This window comes from Macrotis lagotis, chromosome 1 (assembly GCF_037893015.1).
Source record: "Macrotis lagotis isolate mMagLag1 chromosome 1, bilby.v1.9.chrom.fasta, whole genome shotgun sequence".
Lineage (NCBI taxonomy): Eukaryota > Metazoa > Chordata > Mammalia > Peramelemorphia > Peramelidae > Macrotis > Macrotis lagotis.
Window position 1 is genome coordinate 862,836,408 of NC_133658.1, and position 25,200 is coordinate 862,861,607.

At 46.4% G+C, this 25,200-nt stretch overlaps 1 protein-coding gene across 3 annotated transcripts; it reads right to left on the bottom strand.

The window, feature by feature from the left end:
• SESN2 (sestrin 2) lies at positions 1-23,926 on the bottom strand. 3 transcript variants are annotated; one of them, XM_074217946.1, is made up of 10 exons: positions 23,603-23,926; positions 9,708-9,773; positions 8,373-8,567; positions 6,697-6,879; positions 5,707-5,919; positions 5,391-5,541; positions 4,185-4,303; positions 3,637-3,827; positions 2,578-2,722; positions 1-1,963 (listed from the first exon to the last, which is right to left on the bottom strand). In XM_074217946.1, the coding sequence occupies exons 1-10, from the start codon at positions 23,612-23,614 to the stop codon at positions 1,841-1,843; spliced, it is 1,398 nt and encodes a 465-aa protein (XP_074074047.1). In that variant the 5' UTR covers positions 23,615-23,926; the 3' UTR covers positions 1-1,840. The 3 variants fall into 3 exon arrangements, with proteins under 3 accessions (XP_074074047.1, XP_074074045.1, XP_074074046.1); XM_074217944.1 differs by lacking the exon at positions 23,603-23,926 and adding an exon at positions 18,825-19,194; XM_074217945.1 differs by lacking the exon at positions 23,603-23,926 and adding an exon at positions 18,825-19,190 and having other exon boundaries at positions 1-1,927.
• Between the last annotated feature and the right edge of the window lie 1,274 nt (positions 23,927-25,200).

The window sequence follows — 25,200 nt, forward strand, 5'->3', positions numbered from 1 at the left end:
AACAACCTCAGTGAATCTTTTATTTGTCAATATGGAGTATGTAGCAAAGTAACAAATATTTCTGCATTGAAACACTGTTTTCCTTCCCAGCCTTTTCCCTTTGTGAAATTGATAGGGACAGTACACATCTTTGGGGTCCTGGCTTGGGTTTACAGCCCAGCCCAGTCTCAGCATAGCAGCCATTTATTTTACCATGACCTGCATGATAAAGTGTGGCGCATCTGGCCCACATCTCCCCACCGTCCCCAGCTCATCTCCTTCCCCCTAGCTAGACCCTCAGCATGGTTGGGAGGGCCTGCTGATGGGGTCAGGGGAAGGGACACAGAGGGAGCGGAGCAGGAACAGCAGCTTTATGAAGAATGGCAACTTATGGCACCTCCCAAGTATTCAGGAGTAAGAGAAGGGGCACTAGGACAGGGGAGATGCCAGACAGAATTCACAGTTTTCATCAGAGAAAGTGCAATGTAGAATGGCTCTGGCCCTTCTGGGGATTCCTGGACCCAAGGGCACAGGGATGTGGAGTGGGGTGGGGGTGGGGTTCAAGTAGAGGGACAGATTCACCTCTTCCTTGGCTAAGGAAGGGAAAATTTAGGGTCCTGAGGACCTCTGAGTTTGCTCCTATTTGGAAGCAGTATAGATCAATTATAAATTCTGGAACCAGAAGGATTCCCATTTTGTAAATGAGGAAACTCATATTCAGAGGGAGTCATTGGCCTAAGCCTAAAGTTACACAGCCAGCCAGTGGCAAAGTGGGGCCAGAAATATAGGCTCCTGACCCTCCCCAATCCAATACTGTCAACTTTTTATTGTACTGTCAACTTTTCCCCCAAATCCAACCTTTTAGTAAACACAAGGGCAGAGAGTGAAGGGGACAGTTGCTAGTTTAGGTGCTAGTTTAGGCAGAACCCAGCTGCTCTGGACAGAACTATTACAAATTCAGTTTCCTTAGGCACAGGTCAAGTAGGGATGAATGAAGCCAATCCTAGAGGAGATTTTCTTCACATCCTTCCCCAGCCAGACCTCAGGGAAAGAAAAAGACCTCTTCCCCCTGCCCCCAATCCCTCCTCTCAAAAAAAGCAAATTTCTTTATCAGTCTTCTTCCTATTCCTCTCTTGCCTTGATTTCTTCTGGGAAACCCCACTGCCAGCAATGGGGGAAGGGAAACAAGGCTGAAGAGAAGGGGGATCAGTTAAACAGATCCAGAGAGCCACAGATAATCCCTCTGCCTGTCCCAGGCTCCTTAGGGTTACAGGGTGAGAGGAATAGGCCTAGGAGGCAGGGGCCTTGGCAGTGCCCCTGTTCCTGTAACCTCACGGAGTGTCAGCCCAGTTTGGTGCAGGTGCTATCCTCAGCTGTGATGGCTCCTCTTCATCCAAGAGTCCTAGTCCCATGGCAGGTAAGAGAGATGGGGTTAAGGTGGGGGCAGTCTTTCTCTTAAGAAGTTGTGGCTTAAAACAGTCCTCCTTAAGTGACTTCTTCCCCCGACCTCGGTGATGGAGGAGGCTGCATATTTCCAAGGTGGAGGGAGGGAAGCAAGAATGACATGTGGACTGGATGGTCCCTGCCTCCCTCTTCAGCTCCCAGCAGCCAGATTGGGGGCCCAGAGCAGACAAAGAGGTCCTTTTGGTTCCATTGAGAAGGGAAAAAGGGATGGAGAAGAGTGGGGGGGCCCAGAGGCACTTGATTTCCAAGGTTTCACAGACAAGACTAGATGGCAGCCAGTGGGACACAGAGAATGTGATATGGGCAGAGACCAATAGTCTGTAGGTCAAAAAGGAAGCTGGCCCCCCAGCACAAAGTTGTGTCCAGTCTGGAGCTGGGGGGGCCATGGTGCCCACCATCAGGTCATGTAGCGAGTAATGGCACGGAGCGCATAAAGGAGAGCTGCTTGCATCCGGGCTTCTAGAAGCAGTAGATTCACATGGACCTGGAGGAGGAGGGAGGAAGGGGTGCAGAGAGGACCCTGTGGGTGGAGTTGAAACATTCTCACCTACCTATTTTTCCAGGACTGACAAAGTCATTGGTCCTACCTTCCCCACCCTATCTTATCCCTCAAGTCAATCAGCACATTGAGGGAAGCCTTAGAATTGTGGTCTTAAAAGTCTAGCCCAGGTGACTGACCTCCCTCACAGGGATGCCCCTGTAAGCAGTTATCTCATTCCCATTTCCTGCCTTTGTTTCTGGGATGTCTTACACTTTCTCACCTCCAGATTGTCAATCTGGACAGGCCCTCTGACAGAAGTCAGAGCTGGGATGCTCTTAGACATTTTTTTTAATGGTGCAAGAGAGCTTAAAACAAAATGTCAACTAGGAAAAAAATCTGAGAGATCATCTTATCTATAGTTCAATCTTTCATTTTAAAGACAAGGAAACTAAAGCACAGAAAAACTGATCACATACCAAATCAGTGGTGGAGGTGGGACACCAACCCAGGGCTCTTTACCTCTCCCTTTCTTCCAGTTTTTCTGTTCAATAGGAACCTAACTCCAAGTCTCCCTCCTTTCTCTCAAGTCCCAGTGCCTGAACCCCCTTACCCTGCTCCCAGCTGGTATTGCATTCAGCCGAAAGGCCCTTTACCTTCTCAGAATGTCGAAATTGCCTCCAAAAATGATTGTACATCCTCTTGGTTGTCTTCTCTGGATAACAGGCTACAGTTTTGATATAGACCTTGAGGCTCCTCTCCAATAGTTGGTTCACCTCCCCATAATCATAGTCATCATACCTGAAGAGGATGCCCGAAAAGGTATCAATCATCTGCTCCCAGAGGGAAGCCCATCATCTCCTACAAAGAGCCTCTTCCCAACTCCTCACACTCTCAAAATATCAAGGACAAGGAAGTGGGTGAAGAAGCTCCTTCTCAGGTTATTCAAGTTCGTTCTTCTAGTCTTCCTAAGTGACACCTGGAGGAAGGCTCCCAGACTGGTGGGTACAGTTTGAACCCACCAACCTATGGTATCAAACTTCATTTCTATTAGTTTCAAGGCATTTGAGGACCCCCTCCAAGGAGATGGCAGAAAGGACTCCCAAGTCTGTTTAGTGCGGATGGAAGGAGCAGGAGGGATCCCCTCCAAGAAAGTCAAATACATGCTAGAAGAGATAGAAAAGGATCCTTTAGGGGCGGCTAGGTGGCATAGTGGATAAAGCACCGGCCTTGGAGTCAGGAGTATCTGAGTTCAAATCCGATCTCAGACACTTATTACCTAGCTGTGTGGCCTTGGGCAAGCCACTTAACCCCATTTGCCTTGCAAAAAAAAAAAAACCCTAAAAAAAAAAAAAGAAAAGGATCCTCCAAAGCTAGGGAAGGAAGGGTAACTGAAAGCAAAGGAAGGAAACTGAACCAGAGGGGAATGGTATTCTCTCTCTCCCTTCCCCCTTTCCCTTCCTGATCTCTCTCCTTTTTTCTCTTTTCCCTATTCTTCCTTCTCTTCTGCAAGGGGACAAAAAGGTCCCAGGGAAACAACTGAAGGGTTTAAGGGGCTGGTTCATTGCACAGATACCTCCTTACGGGCAGGGTCTAGGCTATCCCCTCTTTTGGAGCAAACCTTCCCTCCCTCTCCCTTGGGTCACCACTTCAGTAAATGATCAACAAAATCTTGTTGACTGTCCTTGGATAAGTGGGTGGTGGCTACTTCTCACCTAATGCCAAAGACACAATGGATGTAGTTCCAGATGGCCCTGCGGAGCATCGAGGTGTCCACACCTCTATGCATGGCGATGGTGTTGTAGGTCAGGGTGTATACCACTTGGAATTTCTCATCCAACAGTTGCCCCCCCTCTGGGTAGAGTCGCTGGATCAGGGAGTAGCCATGGTCTTCCCAGGTGTAATCCTGAGGAGCAAGGGGGAGGAGGATGGAGGATTTGAACACTGAGAACTATTGCCAGTCAGGAAAGGGGCTTCTTAGCAGCCCACCCACCTTTTGGTTCCTAATGCCTATTCTCCCATAAATTTTCACCCTAAAGGAATATTGGTTCTAAGGGAGTCCCAGGGTGGGAAGAAATTCACTATACTACAGTTGAGCCTCCTCCATTTACTATCAGGCTTATTGGAACCCTTTCCCAACTTCCAGTGACCACTGTCTTCAGGGCTAGGCCTCTATACTGGAGAAAATTTCCAGGGGTCCCACTCCCCCAACTCTCAACCCCAGGTGAGTTAGGAAGGCTCTCTTCCAGGTAATGAGGGCTACCTGGGCTCGGAAGGTTGGAGGAGCCTGGGCACCTCGCCGAGTGAAGTCCTCATATCCAAAAGTGGGATCTTCCACAAAGCATAAGACATCAGGGGATGGAGTAAGTTCTAGGATGTCACCTGTGGATCAATCAGAGCAAGGTAAGAGTAGAGCCAGTGTAGGACCCCACCTGGTTCCTCCTGTATAGAGTGAGAGGAAGGTTGGAAGTCATCATGACAGCACTCCTACCAGTACCACACCTACCCCAGATCCAGCACAAAAGGTCAGTCTTCTCCACCAAGAAGTCTTTCCTTGATTTTACTGATCTCTCTCCCCTGATTTCCATACCCTTTCATTTTTCTCTGCAATATCTTTCTTTCCTAATCTGGAAAGGACCTCAAATCAAAGCCAAGGGACTAAGTGTGCCTGCTGAGATAATTCCTTAGAGGAATGGCTTAGGCACTTGTGATGAAATGGTTTTTCACCAAAGTTACAGATCTATGAGGCTTACTAAGGCATGGGGGCATGCTATAAAATTGGCATCAATAGATGTACCCAGAGAGGAAGGCACAAATCTTTGTTATATGGACATATATATATTTTTAGGTTTTTGCAAGGCAAATGGGGTTAAGTGGCTTGCCCAAGGCCACACAGCTAGGTAATTATTAAGTGTCTGAGACGGGATTTGAACCCAGGTACTCCTGACTCCAGGGCTGGTGCTTTATTCACTGCACCACCTAGACGCCCCTGGACACATGTTCTAATTTGAACCAATGATGATGGCATACACAAAATCTGATTTTACTCTGATCTTTCCCCCTCCCTCCTTTGTGGCTGATCTCACTCTCCTCTTTCCCACCTACTAGAGGGTAGAATCCAAAGGCAAGAAGGCATAGGGGTTGAAACCCTCTACCCCAAACACCACCACAAGGTCTTCCTCGAATGCCTACAGCCATACTTGTTCCCTTGCTCTGACAAGAATTAGCTCCCGTAGTTCTAACTAGGATTTTAGGATTCCTTCAGAGATAGGAAATGTGGTCATGTTCTTCTATGCAGACAAAACTACTATGACTTCTGTTTCCATATGTAAAGGACCCTGAGAAATGTATGTATCTCCATAACTAGTGATCTATATTTGGGGGGTGAATTATTTTTTCCATAAGGAGATATTTTCTGATCATTAGGTAGGACCCCTCCCTGCCCCTCCTCTGACTCCAATAGCTTTACTTGTAGGGGCCACCAGCAAGCTTGCAGACTTCTCCAGTTCAAACCGACTCTCCATCTCCTCTTGGGATGCTGCCTCCTCTTGTAGCTGGCATTCCTGGAGGATCTTCATTCGCTCCATCAAGGCCTCTACTTCCCGAACAGCATCAAAGCCCTTGGAGGGGAGAGTCTAATAGTTAGCCCTTCCTTACTCCTTGATTCACCTTAAAAGAAATTCCACCAAAAGTTTCCCAATTCAGTTTTAGCTCACAGTTTCTCGCCTCCCTTTGGTACCAGGCTCCAGGGCCAGATGCACCAGATACCCAACCTGGCTACTTACCCCAGAACTGCTAAGAGGGTCTCCGTTGGGAGGACTGCTCTGCCCACTGGATGGTGAGGGCACATGAAGGCCAGGATTGCCCTCTGGATCCCCCTCAGGAAGGATGCCACAGCCAAAAACAAAAGATGCCAAGGAGTGATAATGGGTGAGCAAGACGACTGCTTGGATAAGTTCAGCCAGGGACCAGCTGTGTTCGCCAGTGGTCAGAAGAGCCTGGAAGAGAGTCCCCATTCCCTGCTTATTCCATCTGTCCAGAGTTGAGTTCCTTTACAAAATCTAGGAGCTGATTTGTTCCTCTTCACCTAACCTCACAGGCAAAGCTGGTAAGAATTCTTAGGGAAAGATGGTGGACAAAGATGACCCCGACGACCCCCCCCCCCCCCCCCCCCCCCCCCCCCCCCCCCCCCCCCCCGTAGCTGACCTTTTGTGCAAATTAATGGAAAGGAAACAAAGACATTTCCTGGCATAGATCCCAATCTTATCCTTTCGCCCCCATTTCTTCCCACCTAATCTATACCCTATTCTGTTATTTCCTCCTGTGCAGGGTATCCATCACAGAATAAGACTATTAGGCACCTTAGAAAAGAGACTATTAGAACGTGAAGAAAAATCAGAATATGGAATAACCTTAGAGATCATCAGACCCAGCTTTCATTTTACATGGGGGAACTTAAACCTAGAAAGAAGAGGCTTATATCTGGCGGCTAAGGGTTCCACTGTAAAAGAATGCAAGACTTGGAGATAGGAAGCACCTGAGTTCAAATACTGTTTCAGATTCTTCCTAAGCTGTGTCATTTTGGGAAAGTCACTTTACCTCCCAGCCTCAGTTTTTTCTTTTGTAAAAAGAGATTAATTACTAGAACCTCCTTCATAAGATTGCTTGTGAGGCTCAAATGAAATAACAAATACTAAGCCCTTTACCTATCTTAAATCCCTATATAAATGCCAGGTATTATAATTATCATTATTATGATGAGGTTCCCACCTTACCTCAATGTGCTCCTTGGTGATGAGCCAGGGCCGATGGGCTAACAGTTTGTTGATCTCATTGAGGTTACGGAGTTTCTGGGGAACCCGGTGTATACCAAGGAGCCATTCTGGGTCTCCGCCCACTTGTAAGAACTCAGCCATGTGGAAACTAATCAAGTAGGAGCACTGGTGCCTAGCAGAGGCCTAGAAAAGAGTGGGGGAGATAGAAATAAGAAGTAAGGGGCTAGGCAGAGGGTGAGGCCTCTCTGGCTCCTCCCTCCAGTTTGGCCATTGCTATGATTTTGTAATGAGGATGCTGTTGCAGGACAAAGTTGGACAGACATGGGCCCAAGTCACTAGATTGGCCCAAAGGGGAGGGCAGGGGGAGACCAGACTGGTCTTCTGGGTCCAGTCTTCACTTTGACTCTCTACTGCCCCTACCAAAGATTGCCTTCGATCCCTACCTCCTTCCTTCCTTCTGAAAGCACCCAAATTTTCTAATTGCAGGCATGTTGTCTCCCTCTTAGACTGGGAACTCCTCAAGAATTACTGCTTGTTTTTATGTATTTTTGTATCTCTAAGACTTATCACAATCCCTAGGATATAGTAGGTGCTCAATAAATAACCTCATCATCTCTGTTATCTGTCCTGCTCCCCAAGCCCTTGCATGTGACAGACACAATGATGAAATCAATACTATGTGCCAAAAATTCTGTTAAGGGCACAATAATCAATACCCTTAAGGTCCTTTCATAATCCTGTGGATTGCCTACACCAAAATAATTTATATATTGTCTCTTTCATTAGAAGGGAAGCAACTAGACACAATGAATAGAGGACCAAGGCTGGAGTCAGGAAGGCCAGAGTTCAAATCCAGTCTCTTAAGAACTGGGTGATCCCGACTAAATGACTTAACCCTGTTTGTCTCAATTTCTTCATCTAGAAAATGAGCAGAATCACTCCATTATCTTTGCCAACAAAACCCCAAATGGGGTCACAAAGAGCAGGGACTTACTTGACTGAACAATAACAAATTAGAATGTAAATTCTTGGAGGGCTGGAGTTGTTTTCACTTTTGCATTTCTGCAGACAATTGGCTTTTTCATTTATTTATAATTATAAAATTATATATAATATAGATGTAGCCCTTAAGCAACCCTACCCAAACTCTGGGACCCTTTGGCCCCCCCCAACCTTCTTCCCAATGTTGCCTTTCTCTTTCCTCATCCTGGCTGGAAAAGACCCAGAATTCCAGGTCCATTCAGACTCTCAAGTTCACCCTGTAGTTCCCAGAGTATTATGAGCTAGACCCCTTGAAGTTGCTCTTCCCCTGACTCTTTTACCCCTCACACCACACCAATTGTAAACAATTGCAATCCTATTAGGACCAGCAGTCCTTTTGACCTTGCTCTGCCAAAGCACTCTAAGATGGTCAGGTCCTTATCATCCACTCTGCCACTGCACCCTGGGAATTTGTGGGCTTTTCCACCTCTACTTTTTTATTAATTTACTCCACTCAATTACCTTCTATCCGATGTACCAGAAAATAGAGAACAATAGCTCCCTGTAAATTAGGAAGTACAAGTATTACACCCATTTTATAGATGAGGAAACAGTTTTAGGGAAGTCCAAGTCAAACAATGAATTTAGAGGGACTAGAACCCAAGCTCAACCCCAAAGGCCACACAAGGGCTCACCATGATGGCAATGTAGTGCCTCCAGGGGCAGGGCAGGGGTCCATCTACTCGCAACAGCAGGCCCTGCATCCTCCAGAAGCTGTTGAGGTAGTCAGGGTGCAGGCCCATCACCAGCATGACATTATCTGGACGTCCAGAGGTCAAAATGTCCAGACCCAGCTGATGCTCCATGGTCTCCGGTCCCTGCTGCAGGATCTGCCAGGTTAGGGAGAGGTTATAGTCTGAGTTCTCTCTGGACTCCTCTAAAGCAGAGCTAGACCTAGGGCCAGGGCTGACTTAAGAAAAACCTATCGGGGGTGGCTAGGTGGTGCAGTGGATAGAGCGCCGGCCCTGGAGTCAGGAGTACCGCAGTTCAAATCCGGCCTCAGACACTTAATAATTACCTAGCCATGTGGCCTTGGGCAAGCCACTTAACCCCATTGCCTTGCAAAAAACAAAAAAAAACACAAAAAAAACCCAACCCTATCATTAATAACCCAGATGTAAAACTGGTCAATTAGAGAGTGGTCATTCATATTCCTGAAGAATGTTTCATTGGTAAAAAGGATTATTAATCTTTTTTTGTTTGAATTGGACCCCTTCCCCCCAAAAAATTTGATAGGAAACAAGGCAAAACCAATAAGAGTTTTAGGCACTAAAATTAAAAATTAAATTTAAAAGCATTCAATGTGAATCACTTTCTAGGATATCAAATCAAGTAAAATGTGGAATGAATGTCTCTCATCTTCCTCCCTTCAATTTAACTTCTATATTTGTTCAGTACTGAAATTAGCTCCAGATACTGGAGCTGGCCAAAGTCTGACACACCCTCTTTACCTAATCAATTTTTGGTCTAAATCTTCCAAATAGTTAAGGATCCTAAGACAAGATGAGGAAGGAAATAGAACGGCCCAGAGCCTCTGCAGGTTCTGCAGGTTGCTCACTGTACCAAGAATCCATCCAAGTACTTGGTAAATGAAAGACAATGGAAGTCCAAACCCTGGCCTCTTCAGGGCAAAGAAATCAGAAGAGAAGGTAGAGAGATAGAAGGGCTCCCCAGTCCTTTAATTCCCTGCCCCCCAAATAAGGGCCAGGGCTGATCTGGGAAAACCTAATATTTAAAAATCAAGACTCTTAAATCAAGTAAACTAGGGCAGTGATCCATATTTGCAGAGAAATGCTTAATTTATCAAGTCTAGCTTGTTAACTATGTTTATAGACCTTTAATTATTTAAAAGCTCTTCTCCTACATCCCTTTCTCCAAATTTCCCCAACCTTCCTTCCTCCCCCCTTCCTGGGTGCTTAGATTGGGATGTCATTCTCAATCAGCCATTTAAACAAATATCCCTTACTTACCTCTTCCACTGGGATGAAGGCACTAGGGCCTCTCGGGAGCCTCCGAGTAGGGACTGTCTTCTGCTCCTAAGGGAAAAAAAAATTCTTATCAATGGGGGTCAAACACTGGGGATGGAAGTACCTGGCTCCCTCCTCTGGTCTAGGACACACAGGCCTTAGGTTCTAATACTGGCAGAATTTGGGTTAGTAACAACAGAAGTGACACTCCAGGTGGTCTGCACCTGTGACGTTACCAGATTAAAATGTAGTTTGGAAATATTTAATCAAATCAATATACAACATAGATAATGTCAGTATGTGGTTTTCTAGGCTACTAGATATAGCAGTCCCCTTTTCCTTTGGGTTTGACAAAATTATTCCAATGCTAATTCTCTCATTTTCCAGAAGAAGGAAGACCCAGGGAAATAAATGGACTGGACCAAATTCAAGTCAAAAGACAAACACCCATTAAGCAGACCAGAGAATACAAAGACAAGAGTGAAATAATCCTAGCCCCCAAGAAGTTTACAATCCAATAGGCAAAGACACCAGGAAAATACTATATATAAAAGAAATTAAGGTAAGAGTAGGGAGAAGGAATATCATTCTTTAGTACCTTCTAGCAAAAAAAAACAACCCTCACTTCTAGAAAAAAAAAGAGAATAAATGTCTCCCCCCTCTACTTCCTTCCTTCACCATTCACCCCTAGGTAAGAAGTCCTCAAGGACTTCCCAGGCCCCAGCAGGGACAAAGACTTCTGCCCCTCCCAATCCCAGACAGAATACCAGCTTGGCCACTCAGTTTGTAGGGTATGGCCTTGGGCTGGTCACTTTCCCTTTGGGGGTCTCAGTTTTCAAATCTATAAAAATATAGGCTTTGGGCAGGAATCTCTCAGAGCCCTGGCACCTCCCATTTGGGGACTCCCCTGCAGGTGCCAGCTTTAGCTTCAGCCTCCCTCACCTCCCAAGGCCTCAGAGACCTAATATCCCTCCCTTCCCCTCCTCCAAAATAAACAACTCAGTCTGGAAGATAAGAAGCTGCTGACTAGGCAAATCCCCATTCTCATCCCTCCCCCAAAGCAGATGGAAACAACTCTCAAGGGGGTGGAACCAGCCCTGGCCAGCTGGAAGGTAACCAGGAGAAGGATGGGGAGACAGGTCAAACTGGCCTCAGAAATCTCTCAACCCTAGGGGAAGGGGGGGAAGAGATGGGGAAGACAAGCTCACCTGGCAAGTATCTCTAATCCCCTCCCCTCCCCCCAACTTTTGTGGCCTACAGGGTCAGCTTGCAACTGAGATCACCCAGTAGAAAGATCCCAGGATAAGAGATGGCCATTAGGAACCTGAATTTCCATCAGAGACTTCCTGCAGTGCCCTCCCTCCCCAGTCCCCCATTAGCTTCCCCCAGAAACTACAAAGAGTTTTTCTTTACATGGGGATCATATCCCCTAGCTGTTTGTTTCTCACCATCAACAACATACATTTTCTTTATGAATACATGTTGTCCCCTTCATATAAGGTAAATTCCTTGATGGCAGTATACTAATATCTGTATATTTCCAGTGCCAAGCACTTAGTAAATGTCTAAAAATAAATACTTGTTGGAACTCTTGGGATTTTGCCTTACAACCTACAAAGTAGCAAAAATGATAAAAGATGGGAATATTCCATGTTGGAGAGATTGTGTATGGAAAGAAAGATACATCAATGGCCCAACCATTCTGAAAAGTCATCTGGAATACTTCCCAGAAAATTGCCTAAGATGTCCTTATATTTTGATCCAGAGAATACCCTAACTAAGGAGATAATCATTGATAAAAATAAAGGCTCCACAGACAGTAATCTATTCACAAGTTTTTGTAATAGAAAAGAACTGGAAACAAAATGGATGAACATCCATTAGGGAGCAGCTGACAAAATTGTGAGTAGCTGCGGGGCACAATGGATTCAGATTATCCGGACTACAGTCAGGAAGATCTGGGTACAAATCTGACTTCGGATACTGACTGTGCCCTTGTTTGCCTAATCTGTAAAATGAGCTAGAGAAGGAAATAGCAAAGCATGCCAATCTTTGCCAAGTAAATCCCAAATGAGGTCACAAATTGTTGGACATGACTGAAATGACTGAACACAACAACAAAAACAAAGTTGTGGTACTTGAACGTGTACTTTAGAGCATTAAGAAATGATAAATACGATAAAGAGAAGTATGGGAAGACTTATATGAACAGCTGAGTAAGCAAACACAGGAAAACATGACACACAATGACTCTCAACAATTTAAGTGGAAAGAACAATAGCAAAAAAACAGAAATGGAATGCCTCCATAAGATGACCAAGCTTGATCTCAAATAAAGAGATATAAGTCTCTTCCCTCCCTTCTTTGAAGAATGGATTATGGGGGGCAGCTAGTAGTGTGGATAAAACACTGGCCCTGGTCAAAAGGACCTAAATTCAAACCTGGTTTTCCTAGCACTTCCTAGCTGTGTGACCCTGCACAAATCATTTAACCCAGAGGGCCTCTCCTTACCCCGCCCAAAAAAAGGATTATGGATAGAGCACTGCAGATGATCTCACTCTCTTGATGTGTTTTAAGTTTGCTAAATTGTTAAAAGGGATGACTGTTATTATCATTATGATATTCTGATTGGAGTTACTAGGTCTCCATTCTGGTGATAACTTCATTCCCGATGTCTACCTGTCTAGTGCATTTCTGCTGACCTCAGGCAAATTTATAAAGTAATACAGAGTTGTGCTGGTAAATATTTAACAATCTGGTTGTCTGGAGGAGTATGTGTGGTAATTATGTATTCATGCTTCCAAATTACACTGCACTGTTAACACTTTTAAAAGACTAGACGGTCGACAAAACAATAAATCAAGGTCTGATTTGTTAAAGCCCTGATATGTAATGATCATGCTAGAGCAGATACTAGCACATTTGAGAAATCACAAAGTTGGCATAGAGGCATCATGATATAGGGGTGATAAGATATTTCAATTGGCCAGATATCTGCTAGAGGGCTTGCCATCTCTTTCTTGTCCTCTTGCATCTTTCAAAAGGTGAAGATGGAGGAAGTTTTATTCTGGATCTGATTTCCACAAATTAGTTGTTGGTAAGGTGATGATGATCCTGGGAGTAGGAGCATGTCAGTGATCCCTCCATAATTGTCTGATATTCATCTTAGATTTGAGGGGAAAATCCCATGGACCTGCAGGAGAAAGTTACTCCCTAGGAGCATAGGATGATCAAGAATGAAATTCAAAGGCAAAAAAAGGGAATGTTCTAATGAAAAGGAATAATGGGATTCATTGGAACATACCTATGTGGGTGAACAACTACCCACCTGCTTAGATTTAAAAAAATAAATGTACAGAAGATGGATGAAGTTGAAGCTGGAAACAAAGTAATGCTTCAAGGAATTCTGAAGTTCAAGATAAAAGCATGGATTTTTTTAAAAAAACTATATTATGGGAGAAAAAGGAAGATTTTTGTTTGGGATGGAGAGAAAAAAAGTAATAAAAGAGAGAGAAGGTAGAATTGCTTAATTCTCATTTTGTTTCTCTTGTGCTCTGTTTGTTTCTATATAAAAGGGGAATGACCTAACATTGGAAAGAACAGGGAATTCGATAATTGAGGGTAAGGAGATAGTAAAAGTGGACTTGGTCCTTGATGAAGTCCCCTGGGTCAGATGAACTACAGCCTTGGTTCCAAAGAACTGACGATAGGATTGCTGAGTCAGTGACATTTGAAAGATCACACAAAATGGGAGAAGTGTTACATATGGAGAAAAGAAATTGTACCCACTTCCAAATTATAATCTGCAAAGTCTAGGCAAGCAAGTTTGCCTTCTATTCTGGGAAAACTAAGAGATGGTGGGTAAACATTTGCAAAGAAAAGCTGCTATGACCAAGAACCAACAAGGCTTTATCAAGAAGAGCCATATTACCACAAGACTTCTTGGTACACCTGGCTAAATTTGATTTTAGCAAAGCTATTGATAATGCATCTCATACTATTCTGGGCCCATCAGTAATGCAACCAGATGGATGAACTAGAAAAAACCAAAACCAAAAACTAAACTTAACATGTATAAGGTGGTAGAGACATGGTTAAATAGCTAGTTTGTTTGGTTTTTTAAAAACTACTGAAAAAAGATCTAGGAGTTTAATAGATCTATTTTTAAAAACTTGTATTTTTGTCTCTGGTGCTTAATGATTATTGACTGACTGAAACCTCGACATGAAGTAGCAGTGTGATAGAGCTGACAAGAAAGTCAAGGGTTGAATTGGAGGAAGCTCACAGGCCTATATGGAGGTGGTAATCTCATTATATTCTGCCCTTATCAGAAGTATTTAATTCAAGGGGCAAACTGGTGGCACAATGGAACACTGGTCCTGGAATCGGGAGGACTGGAGTTCTGATCTAGTTTTAGAAATTTACTAGTTGTGTGACCTTGGCCAAGTCACTTAACTCTATTTGCTTCAGCTTCCTCATCTCTAAAATGAGATGGAGAAGGAAATAGTAAAGCATTCCATCTTTGCCAAGGCAACCCCAAATAGGCTGTCACACAGAGCCTCAACAACAACAAAAAATGGAACGGGCTGCCTAGATAGGAGGTGGGCTATTCCCTGTACCCCTCAAGTAGAGGCTGGATATTGTTAGGTATCTACTCATTGGTATATACCTTCATGCCAATGGTTGGTTGCACTAGATGGTCTCTTGACTGTCCTTCAAACTCTCACATTCTGTAATAAACATTTAAGATGTGCCTGGGGCACAATGGATTCAGAGCACTGACCCTAGAGTCAGGGGGACTTGAGTACAAAGACACCGGACCATTGATACTTATGACCTTGGGGGAATCATTTAACCCTATTACCTCACAAAAAAAAACCCCAAGAGTTTGCCAGACATTTTGCTGGGAATGAAAAGAAAAAAATCCCAGTCTCTAACCTTTCTTATATTCCATTTTCTTACTGAACTATCCTCTAGGAGGTCAGGAGATGTTTCTCAATGTTCCCGGATTTCGGCAGGCCTGTGATTTCATCATCAGAGGGAACTCCCATCTTTACAGGGAAATTTCCTTCAGGGATATAGATAGGTATCATCTGGTCTGGAGCTTCAGGAGCACCATACAGGGTATGGGGGACTGGGAGATCTAAGCATCTCATCTCCCTCCAAAACCTTCCAGGACATGACTTGCTCTGAGGTAGAAGTCCTTCCTCAGACAGGAGTCTATGCCATGCCATATCTATCACTTGTGTGCCCACAGGCAAAAAAGAAGTCATAGCCTGGGATTTGAATATGATGATCTCAAGCCTCCTTGACTCTAAATCTATGATCCTAAATAAATGGCTCAAGAACACAACCAATTGCAGCTGAGTGGATGGAGTGTTGTTGTCAAAAAGACCTGAGTTCAAATGCAGATCAGACACTTACTAGCTGAATGACCCATGGCAGCTCACTTCATGCTATCTGCCTCAGTTTCCTCATCTGTAAAATGAGCTAGAGAAAGAAATGACAAACTACTCCAGGATCTTTGCCAAGAAAACTTCATACTGGATCACAAAAAGTCCTGGCTGAACAATAACAAACTGCAGACTCCAAATCTAAGGTTTCCTTCCCTGAAACGGTTAAGTACTTAAATAAATGCTTTTAAAGTCATCCTTCCTATTGTATTTTCTCAGGAGGTACAAGAGAACTTCCCCCCTCTGTCCACAGCTGTTTCGCCTCAGGAAAGAGAAATAGAAGGCAGTTGTGATTCAGTGATAAAATTACAGGACTTGGGTTCGAATTCCAGACCTAATACCTATAGCCCAAATGACTTTAGGCAAGTGACAATCTCTAGGCCACAACTTCTAGCTCGATCTAAGATACTTTTCAGGTGTTACAGTCTGGGACTGTAGTGAGTTTAGGCAGCCACTTCTGGCTCTAGTTTCAGGGGGCTAAGAGAACCCCAGTAGAGTAATGGCAGGAGACTTGGATAACAGACAGAGGTAACAGGATATTTACAAAACTCTTTAAATGCTCCAGAAAACCCTCCAAACTTAAATCAAAATACATAGACTGAAGAACACCATTCATTAGGAGTTTGGGCAGAAAAGGATCTTAGGAAATTTTTTCTAACCCCCCTCTTTTTTTAAACTGATAAGAAAACACTCAGAAAAGGGAAATGACTTGAGGTTTCAGCAGGTTCTGGCAAAAAGAGTCAAATGCAACTGAGAACTAGGGAAAATCAAGAATCTATCTTTTCTTTTTTCCCCCAATAAGGAAATTACTCCTATTACTGAATATCAACCATTGTTCTGCAATTTTAAGTACTCTATACAATCCTAACACAAGACACTCCATCTCTCCATCTCCGGGTCTTTGCCCAGGCTGTCCCACAATCTTAATTGCCCTCCCACCTTACCACTACTGGTTTAGTTCCCCAGGCTATAAGCCTTGGCTCTTTCAGGAAGCCTTTCTCAGTCTCTGCAGAAGACAGCTCTTTCCCACTGAGATTACCTCCCATCAATTTGGGGTATGTCTTTGTTATTCTCCCATTTGCCTCACTCATTAGAATGGCAGCTTCTGGAGGGCAGGGACTGTTTTTGCCTTTCCTTTGTTATCTGCACAGCTAGCCACACAACTAAGCACAGAATAAAAGCTTAGAGGTAATGCTGGTAGACTGACAGGCTTCAAGTTTTAGAGTTACCTGGGAAATTGAGAAGTTAGGTGATTTGCAGAGTATAAATCAGAAGCCTCCCTCTCCCCACCCCAATCCAGTAGGAAGGCCACTTATCTTATGGTTATAAATATTACTTAGGAGTGAAGGAGTCTGCAGCCTCTCATTAACCCAATGGGTTAAAAACCCTTGGTCGGTTTTCAATGATGTAGGGCTAGGCAGTCATGTTCCAAAGGGGGGGGGGGGGGGCACCTGAGAATTTAGCTTGGAGAAATCAGTGGTGGAGACCTCAAATGGAAAAGGGGCCTCCAGTAATCTGTGCATAATGCCTGTAGGCCAGTTTCAGAATGGAATATTATCTATAGCTTCTTGTGTTTCTGTTTCCATTAAAGATTTCCCAATTACATTCTGATCTGGCTTGGGCAGAAGAGGAACATTGTGGGTGAATGTTTGACATCTCCTATCTAAATCCCTTGCCTGTCCCTGACCATGATAGGTGTGGCATCAGCCTAGGTCTGATGGATTTGGTGTTTGAAGTCCCAGAGGATTTGGGGCTTGGGCTCTTGTCTGGCCATGTTACCTGGAACGGCCTTCCTTATCTGCCAGCTCCTGGCTTGCAAGAAGTCTGATCTCCAAAGGAGAAGGGACTGGCTACCCTGCTAGCCTTTCCAAGACAGCAGGAATACTCATTAACTTCTCGGTCCCCGCAGAGCCGTCTCCCCTGCTGACACCGGGATTCCGGAGTTTTCCACTGGGGAAGGGTTCTATCAGGTGAGGGGGCATGGCCTTCCTCCTCCACCAGGCACACCTGGAGGGGGGAGGGGGAGGGGGAGTGGCACCGGGAAGAGCGGAGGCCGAAGCTTTCCTTGCACCTCCGGAAGGAACCCTACAATGTCTCTCACTCTGGTCCTTGCAGGTCGGTGAGGTCGTCCCGGGGGCTCCCTTGTTAGGGAAGTAAGAGAACGCCGGGGAAAAGGGCTGGAGTTCGAATCTAGTCCCCACTTTGGCCATCTATTTGACCTTATGGAAGTCACTGCGTCTCTCCGGAAGCCTCCGTTTTTTCCTCTGGAAAAAATCCCTGGGCTCCAGTGTCGGGATCCCCCCAGGACCCTGGTCCGGACAGAGAAAAGATGCCCCCCAAGTCCCCCAAGCGAGGAGCGAGAGCCCCCCGCCCCCACGGGGCTTCAGACTGACCCGAGACTTCAGGCAGGGAGAGGAACAGGGCAAATCGCACAAAAGCCAGAGTGGGTCTGGGTCCGGGGGCAGGCGAGGAAGACTTCCCGGAGGAGGGGCCGGCCCGAGCCAGGGGCTGAGGAAGGCGGGCGGGTCGGCCCGGCCTCCAGCTCCGGCCGCAGTGGAGCGGGCCCCGCGGCCCCGCTAACAGGTGACCCGGGGCGGGGGGCCAGGTCTCCCGTCCCCGAGGAGGAGGAGGAGGGGATGGGCCGCCGCCCCAAAGCCCCAGCGCCCGGACCTCGAGGGGCTCCCCCTGGGAAAGGGGGGGGAGGAGGGCCGGCTCCGACGGGCGCAGGCATGCCTGGGCTAGAAGCCCGAGCAGCCCCTCCTGGCCCCGCCCCACCCCCACCCACCACCCCCGAGCAGCGGTCCAGTGCCTGTGGGGGGGCGGGTGCCAGCCCAGGCCAGGGCAGGTCACACTCGGCCCAGGGCAGGTCACACCCGGGCCAGGGAAGGCTACAGCCGGGCCAGGGCAGGTCACACTCGGCCCAGGGCAGGCTACACTCGGCCCAGGGCAGGTCACACTCGGCCCAGGGCAGGCTACACTCGGCCCAGGGCAGGTCACACTCGGCCCAGGGCAGGCTACACTCGGCCCGGGGCAGGTCACACTCGGCCCGGGGCAGGTCACACTCGGCCCGGGGCAGGCTACAGCCGGGCCAGGGCAGGCTACACTCGGCCCGGGGCAGGTCACACTCGGCCCGGGGCAGGTCACACTCGGCCCAGGGAAGGCTACAGCCGGGCCAGGGCAGGCTACAGCCGGGCCAGGGAAGGCTACAGCCGGGCCAGGGCAGGTCACACTCGGCCCAGGGCAGGCTACAGTCGGCCCAGGGAAGGCTACAGTCGGGCCAGGGCAGGCTACAGTCGGGCCAGGGCAGGTCACACTCGGCCCAGGGCAGGTCACACCCGGGCCAGGGAAGGCTACAGCCGGGCCAGGGCAGGTCACACTCGGCCCGGGGCAGGTCACACTCGGCCCGGGGCAGGCTACACTCGGCCCAGGGCAGGTCACACTCGGCCCAGGGCAGGCTACACTCGGCCCAGGGCAGGTCACACTCGGCCCAGGGAAGGCTACAGCCGGGCCAGGGCAGGCTACACTCGGCCCGGGGCAGGTCACACTCGGCCCGGGGCAGGCTACAGCCGGGCCAGGGCAGGCCACACGCAGCCGGGCAGCTGCCGCCCGCGATCCCGGGCGAGCCGTCGGGCTGCCCTGTGAGCAGGGGGGCCCCGGGGGCACTCACCTCGGCGGCCCCGGCGCCGCCGCACTGGGCGTAGGGGATGTAGCCCTGGATGCCGGCGCAGTTCTCCGCGTCCGCCACGATCATGGTGCCCGGCGGCGCGCAGCTCCGGAGCGGGGCCGGCCGGCGAGCGGCTCCCGGGGCGCCGCGGCTGCGGGTCAGGCGGGGCTCGGCACCTGTCCGCAGCCCCACGGCTCTGCGCGCGAGGGGCCCGGGGCTAGCCGCGGGGAGCCCCAGCTTCTACCGAGGCCCCGGGGGGTCTCCGAAGGCTGGCGTGACGCGCGTCCGGACCAGCGCGGCTCGCGGGCATCCCCGAGCCCGACCGCCTTTAGCTTCTCTGGAGCCCAGCTCTGCCACCGGGACCTACCCAGCCGCAGGTCGGGGGGCGGGGCGCAGGAGGGCGGGGCACCAAAGCCCAGGCCCCGGCCAATCACCTGCTCGCTCGTCTGGCCGGAGGCGGAGCCGCCTTACCCCCACCGACGGCTCCTTCGGATGATCTTCCAATGGGCTCGGGGAAGCGCGGGGCCCCTGGGAGTTGTAGTTTTATCCCGGTGGATGGTGCAAACTTTTGCAAGAGGGTTACTCATAAACAAGTAAATGAGAAAGGCCGAGAGGGACGGACCCAGATAGTCATTTCATGATGAAATGCAACTTGTTAGGGGCTGCTAGGACATCTGGGTTTAGAATTTCAAGCCAATTCATGCTGCAGACTTTAAGTTCCTGGTGAGACCAGGGGTCAGGGTCTCGGGATGGCTTTTGGCATATTGAACACTGCTGGAGCTAATAATAGATCTGAACAGGACGGAATCTTAAAGGGTCTTTCAACAGATTCACCTTGCCCTCAAGTAAACCTGCACCTTCAAACATATCAGACAAAAGAGAATCCAGCCTGTATCTTAAGTTCTCCAGAAGGAATCTCTTAACTTCCCTAACTGGTTTCTAACTTCTGTTTCTCTTGTTGGAGTTCCAGAATTTCCTCACTTCTTTATTTTCCTTAACCAGTTTACACTATTTGATGCTATATTTAACAGTATTTAATAACACATTACTCCTTCAATCAATTAATCAACAAACATTTGTTCAACTCCTCAAGTTTGAAATTCTCCTCCCCAGTTTAAGACCTCAAACTATCTCAAACTGATGACCCTTCAGGTCTTCTTACTTAGATTCTCCTTTTTGATTCTCTTCTTCCCAAGGGGGCATTTCGCCCAGACTTCTGACCCCGACCCTTTTCTCTTTAGGAGGGGAAGAGGAGGCTAGGAGGAAAGAACAATGGGCAGATGGGAGGGACTGCTAGTTGATGCAATGCTGTTGCTAAATTACATCTTCCCCTACTTTCTCTCACAGGCACGTATTCCAACCCAGTAGCTGAGATATGAAATGACAGCTAGCTAGTCTAGGCAGGAATACTATCTTCTGGGACTTGGATGACCTTGGGGAAGGAGGAAAGCAACCAGGTCCCTAGATACTTCACCAGTTTCAATTAGGGTGTCCTTTCTTCCCAAACTGTTCCCACACCTCTTTGCTGTGGAATTCTCTCAAATTTATCTTTTAATCTCTCATTTCTACTCTCAGTTCCACTCAAAATTTTTAACTCCTTGCTGGACATTAACATTAAAATGTATCTCTGGGAATTAAAAAAAGCTGAATGCTGAAAACTGAACTCATCTTCCTAAAGGCAGCTATTTTTTCTTGACTTTCCCCATTTCTTTTAATGGCTCCTGATATTCCACTGAAAGCCTAACTCATCCCAGATTCTTCTCTCTACTCTACACGCCATCAGTCACCAAAACTTGTCTATTCTTTCTTTTTACTTCCAGAATCCCAGTCCTAATGTAGGTAGTGGTGAACACCTCTCACTAGGATTATAGAAATAGACTCCTACTGTTTCTCCTCTAAATCTATTCTACACACTGGCCACAAGAAATTTTTCCCACTTTTTTGGGAGGGAATTGGGGTTGTGACTTTCCCAGAGTCACATGTCTAATAAGTGTTTGAACCTAGATTCTCCTGACTCCAAGGCACGGTGCCACCTAGTTTCCCCACCCCCACCCCCCTGCCAAGAATCTTCTTAAAACAAAGGTCTGAACCTGTTACTCAACCATTTGGAGGTCTTCAATGGTTCCCATAGTTTAAAATGATCAAGTCTAGTATCCTAATGAGGGTATTTAAGACTCTCCACAAATGGGTCCACATCTTATAGATTGGATTAAGTGTTCTAAGAGAACTTAATGTTCATTTAATCTCTCATTTTGCAGATAAGGAAACTGAGAATAAGGGAGATTAAGTGAGAGTAGCAGAACTAGGCTCCCAGTCCTGTACAGATACAAAGATATTTCTGCTATTTATTATAATGATTATATATATATATATATATTGATATTTCAAGGCATACAGCTTCCCTTTTGTGCTCTGTGCTCCAGTCAAACTGTATTAATGGATTTTTTTTGTTTTTGCAAGCCAGTGGGGTTAAGTGACTTGCCCAAGGTCACATAGCTAAGTATTAAGTATCTAAAGTAGGATTTGAACTCAGATCTTCTGTCCAGGGCTAGTGCTCTATCCTCTGTGCCACCTAGCTGCTCCTAATAATGAACATTTTCAAATGCACTTTGCCATTTCCTTGCCTTTGTTCAATAGTTCTCTCTCCCCCCTCTCTTCATTCCTTCTTCCCTCCCTCTCTCCTCTCTCCATCTACCAACACCAGAGCATTGCTTACTGCTTTGTAGTTGCAGTTATTAATATCAACATCTTCCTTCCCCTATGAGACTATAAAGTCCATGGCAGGGATCATGCCTTATCCATCTCCAGTACATAATATATAACTGAAATGCTTTGTAATCAAAATCTCATTTTCTTTTTATTCTCAAAAGCCTTAGGTTGGTAGCACAAGCATTATCCTCCTTTTACAGATCCTCCCTCCCTTCCTTTCCTCCCTCCTTCTCCCTCTCTTTCCCTCCCTTCCTCTTTCCCATCTCTCCCTTCTTCCCTCTGTCTCCTCTCTCTCTCTCTCTCTCTCACACCTTCCTCCTTCTTCCTGCTTCTTTTAGAGCCATCTCTTGAAATCTCACTATCTTTTAAGAGTCAGTACCAAGCAAGTAATCTCTCTTTCCTCTGAACCCCACAGCACCATCTACTGTCACCATGGCACTGCCTACCTGCTTTGTATTTGCAGTTATTAGTGTCATTATCTTCTTTCCCCTATGAGAAAGGGCTCATGCTTTATCCATCTCCAATATATAATATATAGTTGAAGTTCTTTGTAATCAAAATCCCCCCCTTTTTTTTGCTCAAGGTTTGGAGAGAAAGTTGTTGATCCAAGGTCACCTAGGATATAGGCTGCCCAACTCCCAAGCTCAGTGCTCTTTCTGATTTTCTTGGCTGCTTCTCTGTAACTCTCTGTTCTTTATACATAAAAGAAACTTGGCAAATTTGAACTCATTGAATTAAATGGACATTTTGATTTGGAAAAGCTCACCTAAAGAAAACCAGGTGGCCTTTCAAGCCTGGTTGAAGATATTGTCTATCCAACTGACTTTTCAGCCTTCCTCACTACCTTTTCCAAGCAATAAAAGAGGAGTCCCGATTCCGTATTCTCTAGTTTTCATAGTCTACAAAAGATACTAGCAACAGAAAGGGAAAAAGACCTGTTTGAATCTACAAGGGCAGACAGTGCCCTCTGCTGGGCCCCTGCTGCTACAATTCAGAGTCATACCAGAGAAAAACCGAACCATTGAGCTTCTCTTGTCCATCCTCATTTAATGAGCCTGAAATTGGAGGCCTCCAAGAAGTTGCTCTTTGCACAAGGTGACAGAGCTAGTAATGGTATAACCAGAATTTGACTCTGGTCAGAGGCCAGGCATTCTGGCCACAGCACCTCTCTTCCTAAAATAGTCTGATCTGCAGAGATTGGATCAGCTTGTCAGCAGTGACCAGCTATGAGGTTCAACCATTATCTCTGAGGGTGGTTCTGCTTCTGGATAAAATATGGTCAAGCTCCAAGGGGGCCTGACAGGTCATCTAGAGCAACTCCCTCTCAACAGAGGTGGGGGCCAACTTATCCGAAGTCACACAAAGCATTTTTGGTAAGAGATCAGACTAGAACCCTAATGCCTACACTCCTGATTCAGGATTGTACCTCAATATACCATAATGCCCTGACAGCCTAACATCTCTCAAAGATAGTATCCTTTATCCCTTCAGGGTCCTCCACCTCTATTAACATTTCCTAATTGAGGGGCAGCTAGGTGGCAGTGGATAAAGCACCGGCCCTGGAGTCAGGAGTACCTGGGTTCAAATCCAGTCTCAGACACTTAATAATTACCTAGATGTGTGGCCTTGGGCAAGCCACTTAACTCCATTTGCCTTGCAAAAACCTAAAAAACAAAAACATTTCCTAATTGACCAGATATGCCCATACACCCCCCACAATTAAAAAAAAAATCTTCCCTGCACTCTTCATCCTTCCCAAGACAATGCCCATCCTGTTGTTTCCATGAGGAATCCTACTCACCAGCAGGATCCCCTTCTCCCAGGCTGGGTCCTCCCATGGCAAGACCATTCCCTCAGCATCCTCAGACCTTGGGCTGCCTGCCCTCTGTGCCCTTGGCAGAATTCTCTTGGCTTTCTCTGTTCATGCTAGATGACTGAACTAGTGATGCTCTGATCCCTCCTTTGGGGTCTACTCCATACCCTTCATTTGACAGATTAAAAAAAGAAACTGATGCCCCCAGAGGAATAGGGAACTTTTCAAGGTGGGGAAACCCCTAAGGGAGTATCAATACCATTGCAAGCATCTCCAGAAGTCTTCAAAACGCCTTGGTCACACCTTCCTTCTGGCCTTGGCAGATGAAATTCAGGTAGACCTGCTGCGATCAAGAACATTAAGATAAACCATCCCTTTTGCTAGCCTTTTTCTTTTGCTCAGCAACAGGCTCTCTTTTATATGTTGACTTGTGACCAATTAAAAGGGAGATGGGTGGGATTTGTCTGGTAGCCAATAGCTAACCTCTGGGAATAGCACCAGGAAGCTGATAGGTCTAGGCCAATTTCTGACTTGGTTACAGGGGCTAAACCAAAAGCTTTATAGAAGGGTGGGGAAAGGATAATCTTTATATCCTCAGGGCTCTGCCTTCCAAGGTTTTCTGAAAGATATGTGCTTCAGGATCCTACCTAAACCAAGTAAGATATTCAGCTGCTCTTTTTCTTGATTCAAGGGAGGGGGGAGAGAAATGGAATGAGAGGATAGCTGGGGAAAATTAAAGGGGCCAGACCACTGACTGATGCTCTGTCCATTATCAGTCCAATTTGGCCAACAGGCCCCTTAGTTGAGACCTCCTGTTTAACTAAGATATGTTATAGTAGATATTTGTTATGATTGCTATTTCAGTTGTTTCAGTTGTGTCTGACTCTCTATGACACAGTTGGGGTTTTTTCTTGGCAGAGATACTGGAGTTGTTTGCCATTTGTTTTTTACCATTTCTTTTTCTAGCTCATTTGGAAATGAGGAAACAGGTATAGTGATGTTCAAATTCTCTATCACTAAAGACTTGAGGGATCATTTTCTTTCCTTTTTGAATTTTTAATTTTTGTTTGTTTGCAAGGCAATGGGGTTAAATGACTTGCCCAAGGTCACACAGCTAGGCTATTATTAAGTGCCTGAGGTCACATTTGAACTCAGGTCCTCCTGACTCCAGGGCCAGTGCTCTATCCTCTGCCCTACCTAGCTACCCCAGGGTTATTTTCAGTTATCCTGTTATTGAAAGAAAACTAGATTTGGGGAATAGTGAGAATCTTGGCTCTGCCACTTATAAATTATGTGACTTGAGACAAGTCACTTATTTACTCTGGACCTGTTTCCATCTCTGTAAAAGTGAGATAACAGTTGCATTAACTCATGGGGACATTTTGGGAAACCAAGGAGCTCATTCTTTATAACAGATAGATAACCCTTTCTTTTCAATGTCAGGAGAAATCAATGAAGATATTGGGTATGCTGGCTGGACTACCTGCGGCTGACTTATGAGAGGATCTGGACTGAGGAGAGACATGGATGGGAAGTAAGCTGTAACAGGGAAGGGAAAAACCAATCCTCCAAATCAATGAAATTAGCTCAACTTAAGTATTTTCAAATGTAGACTATTATCTAGTCCACTGCCTTCATTTTTCAAGTGCAGACATAGAAGTCTTTTCCAGTCACACAGCAGCTTAGAGGGTAGTCTGGTTCTATGGACTAGGGCAAGGTTTGTTGGTACCCAGGTCTAGGTGCTTTCTTGCCTGGTGACTTCCCATTGGTTAAGACATGTATCGGAGATATGTGATAATGAACCATAACAGAATATTCAGAACATGTTAACTTGCTACAAAATTAATGCAATTAAGT